This window comes from Helianthus annuus, chromosome 2, assembly GCF_002127325.2.
Source record: "Helianthus annuus cultivar XRQ/B chromosome 2, HanXRQr2.0-SUNRISE, whole genome shotgun sequence".
NCBI classification, from domain to species: domain Eukaryota; kingdom Viridiplantae; phylum Streptophyta; class Magnoliopsida; order Asterales; family Asteraceae; genus Helianthus; species Helianthus annuus.
Window position 1 is genome coordinate 135,713,173 of NC_035434.2, and position 7,833 is coordinate 135,721,005.

The 7,833-nt window shown below is 45.2% G+C and overlaps 1 protein-coding gene across 1 annotated transcript; it reads left to right on the top strand.

The window, feature by feature from the left end:
• Positions 1-2,416: 2,416 nt before the first annotated feature.
• LOC110883028 lies at positions 2,417-7,633 on the top strand. Its single transcript, XM_022130895.1, has one exon. The coding sequence runs from the start codon at positions 2,417-2,419 to the stop codon at positions 7,631-7,633; it is 5,217 nt and encodes a 1,738-aa protein (XP_021986587.1).
• Positions 7,634-7,833: the final 200 nt, after the last annotated feature.

The following is a 7,833-nucleotide window of genomic DNA, read 5'->3' on the forward strand; positions in this document are numbered from 1 at the left end:
ATAAACATCGGTACCACTGTTGTAACTGCTCACGGCTCCCCAGGGTAAGGTCGGGGTTTGTGACATCTTCTACTATCGACACCTTGTCATTTTCCTTTACGTTGTCCATACCCCAGGTGATGTTGTTACCCTTATTAGCCATTGTTTCACTACCAGTGTCGTATGAGGAACACCAACGCTATCATGTTAAGTAATGATTCAAAACACTATGAGTGAAGTAAGCAACTAATAATTGTGGCCAGTTACTATTAACATTTTGCCTTACCTTTCGAGTCCTAAACATTCCCTTCCAAAGTTTCAAGTTGTATCTTTGTTCCTCGTCCTAAGACTAAGGCATCATTCAATTTTCATAAACTCCTACTAGTTAGCATCAGGTCACCCGTATGCACACTAATAAGATCAATAATTATCAAGAAACATTAATGGACATCAATAATTGTCAATATATGTAATAATCAACATGTTGTGACAACCGTCAAATTTGCATGCATCCGTACAATTAATTAATATTAAATTGTGCTTAATAACTGTGCTTGATTTCAACTGATGATATAAACTGCTTTCTTGTTGATGTCAGAAACTGTGTAGCTGATGCTATCCAAAAACCAAAAGACTGCAAGATGTTTGAAGACAAAGTTACACTATGAAGCTATTGTCAAGGGGGAGTTTGTTAGTGCATGTCCTGTGACAACAGCTTAATAGTTTGATTATTTAGTCTTTGGATATTTTGTAACGGGCTTAGCATATTGGTTAGGGAGTTAATTAGTGTAATGGGCTAGGAGAATGGCCAAGCCCAGACCAAAGCCCAGTATGCAAACATGGCTGTAGTATATAAACAGCTTTATGCATTAGGGTTTAGGTTAGCCAGTTGAGAAAGACATTTACTAGAGAGTTCGAAATCTATAGAGAGTGACTAGGAGATTTCGAGTGGTCTTGAATTGATTGTAAACGTTTGTGTTGGATAATCAATAGAAGACCGGATTGATTGAAGTGTGTTCGTGTTTCTTGTTTCTGGTTCGAAGGTTTATCAAGGGGATTCCGCACCCTTGATAGATTAACAGTCTTGTTACGATCCATACGGGATTACAGGGATCTACAATTGGTATCAGAGCTTTTGCTCTTGTGTGTGGTTCAAGACTGATCGAAGGGAATCAAGGCAGTTGGTTTGTTTAAGTATTTTCGGGTTTTAAATTCATATTTTACTAAGAACAGTAAGAAGTAGCGAAGAACATATTAAAATTTCTTGGTCTGATCTGTTTTGGAGGTGTTGGGTAGTTGTTTGCTAACTTTTAGGGATTTTCGTTTTGGAAAGTTCTCAAAAAGAAATCAATTTTCGAAATTGTTTCCTTGGTCAACAGATTTGGAAATAACTTGATTTTAGGGATTGGCTGTTATTGGTTGGAAGTGTGAGAGACAAACAGCTGGATTCACAAGAAAAAGGAGTTTGCCAAAAGTAAACTTGTGCGATTGCTGAAGTGTGAAACCAAAAGTTGATCTTGTGCGATTTATGTGAACTTGTGCGTTTGAATTATTCTTGTGCGACCAGAAGGCAATCTTGTGCGTTTGAATTGACAATCTTGTGCGATCGTAACCTTGTGCGATCGAGGCGATCTTGTGCGATCGAGATAACCTTGTGCGATTGAAGTGACCTTGTGCGACCGGAGGTCTCGAGTCATCACGGTTCCGAGTCCGAGTCGCAACCATCTCCACTGTCCCGAGTCATAAAGGTTCTGAGTAGAGTTTTCGGTTTCGAGTTCGTGTACTGTCATTCATCTCCGATCGTCACTCAACATCATCTCGGACATCTTCTGGTATCACCGTCAGCTCCTGTAACCGGTCATCTTCTCCATCATTTTCTCCGGCGCTGCATCACCGTCCATCACCTCCGACTATAACGGAGGTCCGGCAACCACTTTCCTTCATCGCTATCATAAATCATCGTCAACATTGAAGACGCATATCCGAAGCCGGACACTGTCGTCAGGACGAACCGGGCTCCACTAGGATGGACACTTAAGATGTGTCCGTACCACATCAAGAACCTCCGAAGACGAACCCCCGTTCGAGTGCGTCTGGCCGAATGACGTCATCTCAGTTGACTACTATAAATACCCTGCCAAGTACAAAACCAAGTACAGTTTTTCTGACTATCCGTCCTTACTTTCTCTCTCTATTTTCTCTCTCTAAATAAATACTTATCCTCACGCCGGAGGGTGGTCGCAGAGGGGCCCTCCCATCTCTGCGGCGAGCCTAACGGTTTTCTGTTTTGCAGGAACCTTTCCACCTCTCACAAGATCCAAACTCCCGTTTACTGGTTTCGGTCTAACCACGGTTTTTGGCTCTTCAATTGGCGCCATCCGATCTTAAAGCTCTCAGTCCTTCACTTTAGTGAACTTCTTGAGCAAAGAACTGACAAATGGCGGCCTCAGGTTCTTTGAATCTGGGATCTACGACCGATAGTACCCAAACTACAACACCAGCAAGTATTGTTTCCACAACCTCAGCTACTCTAAGTTCGGGGCCGGGAACAACTTTGCCATTCATTTTACTCCCCACTTCACAAACGTCAGAGTTTGATGCAGAGTTTCTCTCAAAAAATGCAAGTCTCCTACGACGATTAAAAGCGCAGCAGGCTAGAGATGAGCAGATCCTTGGTTTACGAACCAGGCTCTTTCATGAAGAAGCCCCAATAAGAACTATGGGTCCTACAATGGTTACCCCTCCTACTTTCTCCACAGTCGTTACTTCGGAAACAAATACTGGATACGTGCAGGGTGCATCCGGACCTACGCCAGCAATGGCAATACGAAATGAAGCACAGATAGATATAATCAATGATCCGGAACTTACCAAACCATACCATCCGGTTTCCATGACAGCCAAGTCAAAGTTTAGCGCTCGTATCACCCATGCTAAACTCCATCTGAAGCTCAAAATGCCAACTACAGTGAAAAAATACGATGGCACAACTGATCCGGATGATCATATGTTTGATTTTGACGGACCTGCACGAGTTGAACAGTGGCTGATGCCAGCATGGTGTTTCATGTTCGCACAAACACTAACCGGAGCTGCCCGGGTGTGGTTTGATGCGTTGAATGAAGGAGAGATCAACGATTTTGAAGAGTTCCGCAGACTATTTCTCCAAAATTTCAGCCAGCAAAGGCACTACTCCAAAGAAATCACCGAAGTTCACAACATCCGGAGAAGGGATGGAGAATCTCTGGACAGTTTCATTGACCGGTTTAATCGGGAAAGTATGCAGATCAGTGGAGTAGTTGATCAGCTACGTATCTCCGGATTCTGTCACGGCGTTCGGAATAATCAGCTAGTCGAAAAATTGCACGAAAATCTCCCAAAGACGATGGAGGTACTCATGGAACGAGCCAGAGCTTTTGCTCGAGGCAAGAACGCATGTAATCCTGCTCCGGAGTCAGATCACAAGATGTCTTCATGGAAGAAAAATGGTGGGTCGGTGTTTGATAAAACTCCACCGGGGGGCAGGGGACGGCCGCACCCCTACAGCAGAAATGACAGACCTCCACGCGGAAAAAGCTCTGGGTCAAGATTTTACAATTTATCAGATCTCTCCAAAACTCCCAGCGAAATTCTCAGTGCGGAAGGGGCAAATTTCCCCGCTCCACCGAAACTTCGAAACCCAGGAGACAAAAATTCCAAGAAATATTGTGACTACCATCATGCTCGGGGTCACAATACAGATGATTGCTGGTCGTTAAAACAAGAAATAGAAAAGGCAGTGCGGTCCGACAAGCTATCGCATCTAGTCAAAGAAGTAAAGGAAGGAAAGTCTTCAGGGAATTCGGGAGATAATCCGAACAATCAACCAGCAATTTGCATGATCCGAAGGGTGGACAACCAAGGCATCAAGCGGTCCAATCAGCACTTGGCCGCTTGGATGCAGCAACCCATTGGTTTCCCGCCTGTCAGTCTGGAAGAAATCAAGGATGGACCAGTCATAGTGTCCGCAATCATAGCAGGACACAAGGTTCGAAGAGTATACGTCGACAGTGGAAGCGCCACCGAGATCATGTACAAACAATGTTTTCAACAGTTAGCCCCACAGACCAAGGCGAAATTGCTCCGAGTATCAATGCCTTTGGTAAGTTTTTCCGGAGAGGTGGTGCAGCCTTTAGGCCAAATCACTTTGCCAACAACGATGGGGGAAGGAAGTTTGGTTCGAACTGTCAATCTGACGTATCTAGTGGTCGAAGCAAGGTCCGTCCACAATGTCATACTAGGAAGACCCGGTATGTGCGCCTTCGGAATTATCAGTTCTACCATACACGGAGCGTTAAAATTCCCCACCGAAGCAGGGATAGCAACGCTGTACTCCGAATCTACAATCGGTGTAGCCGAAATACGACAGAGCAATGGTGATATCGAGCCTCCGAATATTCTCACGGAAGAATGGGCTATACACCCACACTTTCCTGGCCAGAAAATTGCAATTGGGGCTCAACTTCCCGAGAAAACCAAGAAGAAGTTATGGAAACTACTGTCCAATTCACTCGACGTATTCGCCTGGCAAACCTCTGACATGGTTGGAGTTCCTCGGTGTTTAGCCGAACACAAGTTAAAAGTGTCGCACTCAATAAAACCAGTAGCTCAGAGAAAAAGAAACATGGCCCCGGCTCGTAACAAGGCCATCTCCGAAGACGTACGAAAGTTGCTGAGCGCCGGTATTATAAGAGAGGTGCGGTACCAAACTTGGGTCTCCAATCCAGTAATGGTAACGAAGAAAGACAAAACCTGGAGAATGTGCGTCGATTTTTCCGATCTGAACAATGCGTGCCCAAAGGACTGCTATCCTTTGCCGGAGATTGACTTAAAGATAGACTCCCTCTCTAGTTTCCGTCTTAAATGCTTCCTGGATGCGTATAAGGGTTATCATCAAATTCAAATGGCTTCGGAGGACGAAGACAAGACCGCGTTTGTAACAAATGAGGGTCTCTTTTGTTATACTAAAATGCCATTCGGTTTAAAAAACGCCGGAGCCACTTACCAGAGATTAATGGATAAAGCATTTAAAGATCAGATCGGAAGAAACTTGGAGATCTACGTCGATGACCTGGTCATAAAAAGCCGGGTCGAAGACGACATGATAGATGACATACTCGAAACCTTTACCAAGCTTCGGAGTATCAACCTTAAACTCAATCCCAAAAAATGCTCTTTCGGCTTAGAAGAAGGAAAGTTCCTCGGTGTATGGATTACCCAGTCCGGAATCCAGGCACATCCTGACAAAATCAAAGCGGTAGTCTCCATGCAGCCTCCTAAAACTATCAAAGAAATCCAGTCTTTAAATGGAAAGATCGTCGCCCTTCATCGTTTTGTTTCAAAAGCGGCAGATCGCTCTATTCCTTTCATGAACGTATTGAAAAAACGAACGGCAAAAGGCCAAATAGAGTGGACGCCAGAAGCTGATTCGGCATTTCAGGAGCTGAAGGTATGCCTCGGATCCTTGCCCACTTTAACCGCACCAACTACCGGAGAAACTGTCACGGTATATCTCTCTGCTTCCCATTTTGCGATAAGTGCAGTACTTGTAGTGCATCGGAATCAGGCACAAATCCCGGTCTATTATGTGAGCCGCATCCTGAAAGACTATGAAACTCGGTACCCGATGATTGAAAAGTTGGCACTCGCTTTGGTACATGCCTCCAGACGCCTCCGAAGATACTTCCAAGCTTTCAATATAGAAGTACAGACTGATCTTCAGATCCAGCAAATTCTCAGGAAGCCAGAGGTCTCCGGACGTCTCACCAAATGGGCAATAGAGCTCAGCGCTTTTGATATCACCTATGGTACCAGAGGGCCAGTAAAAGGCCAGGCAGTAGCAGATTTCCTTACAGAGGTCCCAACAGGAGAAAGTACCAAGGAAAAACCCATCTTACCAAAAGTATGGAACTTGTACACGGACGGGGCCTCCAGTAAAGAAGGGTCGGGAGCAGGATTAATCCTAATAGATCCGGAAGGAATAGAGTATACTTACGCTTTACGCTTCGAATTCAAAACTTCAAACAATGAAGCAGAGTATGAGGCTCTCCTTGCAGGCCTGCAAACCGCAGCCAAAGCAGGTGCAACCTCCGTATTAGCACATGTTGATTCATTGTTGGTAGCCAATCAAGTCAGCGGCGAGTATGAAGCGCGAGAGGATAATATGGTTCGGTATCTTCAGCAGGTCAACAGTCTAATCTCCTCTTTTGATTCTTGCAAAATAGTACACATACCGAGGAACAAAAACAAAAAGGCCGATGCCTTGAGCAAGCTTGCGTCCGTAGCATTCTGTCATTTATCAAAAGAAGTTCTAGTTGAAACCCTGCAGATTCCGGCCATCCAACAGACGAAGTCAGTCATGTCAGTCTCCACGCTCGACAATTCTTGGATGACTCCGATCGTGGATTATTTGAAAAATGGGACGCTTCCAGAAGACAAAGCTCAGGCTCGGAAGCTAAAAGTGAAAGCATTGCAATATCAGATGCACGATGGTCAACTCTACAGAAAGACCTTTTTAGGTCCGCTCCTAAAATGCTTAACACCGGAGGAAGCAAGTTACGTCATAAGGGAAATCCATTGGGGAATATGTGGCATCCATGCCGGGCCAAGGATGGTTATAGCAAAAATCATGAATGCCGGATATTTCTGGCCGGGTATGCATCAAAGCGCGGTTAACGAGCTCCAATCATGTGAAGACTGCCAGCGTCACGCTCCCACCAGCCACCGCGCCAAAAACAACCTCGTTCCCGTAACATCGGCCTGGCCATTTCAGAAATGGGGAATCGACATCGTAGGTCCTTTCCCTATCTCCACCGGAGGGGTAAGGTTCCTGTTGGTTGCTATCGACTACTTCACGAAATGGGTCGAAGCCAAACCCCTCCGGACGATCACAGGAGACCAAGTGCTGAGGTTCGCATGGGAAAACATAGTGTGTAGGTTCGGAATGCCTCTCTGTATAGTAAGCGACAACGGAAAGCAATTTGCGGAGAAACCGTTCAAAACATGGTGTCAAAGAATGCGCATCGAACAGAGTTTCGCTTCGGTGGCCCATCCCCAGGCCAACGGACAAGTGGAAAGAGCCAACCGAAGTATCGTGGAAGGCATTAAAAAGCGGTTGGGGAAGGAAGGCGTCTCATGGGCAGACGAGCTCCCGCACGTCCTATGGGCACACCGAACCATGCCTAAGACGAGCAACAAAGAAACTCCCTTCAGCTTGACATACGGCACCGAAGCTGTCATACCCGCAGAAGTAGGGATCCCCACGCCTCGCATACAATTGAGCCAACAAGAGAATGAACGAGAAATCCACCTAAATCTCGATTTAATCGAAGAAAGGAGAGAACTCGCGGCAATCCGGGAAGCCAAGTATAAAAAAGAGTTGGAAAAACACTACAACTCCAAAATTAAAGAAACCCGGTTCAAGGTCGGAGAATATGTGATGCGGAGTAATGAAGCGAGCTTAACCGAAGGAACGGGGAAGTTAGCTCCCAAATGGGAAGGACCTTACCAGATCACAACGGCTGGGAAGGACGGCAAGTATACTTTAAGCAAGATGGATGGAACCCCCGTTCCACGTACTTGGAACGGAGTGCATCTGAAGAAATGTTATCTTTAGAAGTTTGTTTTGAAACAAATAATTGTAAAACGGAAGCTATGAGCTCCGTCACCTTTTCAATTTTCCTGTAAAGCGGATGTTTTTACCCACACAAGTTATATTACAAGAACCGCAGAGGGTTGTACCTGCGGATTGATTGAAAATGTTTTTACTTTGCACTCATCAGAGAAATTTAACCTCCGAACCTAATAAATAGAATA

What these genes read in the sequence shown, in the direction of transcription:
- LOC110883028 (XM_022130895.1), top strand. Translation starts at nt 2,417, where the DNA reads ATGGCGGCCTCAGGTTCTTTGAATCTGGGATCTACGACCGATAGTACC.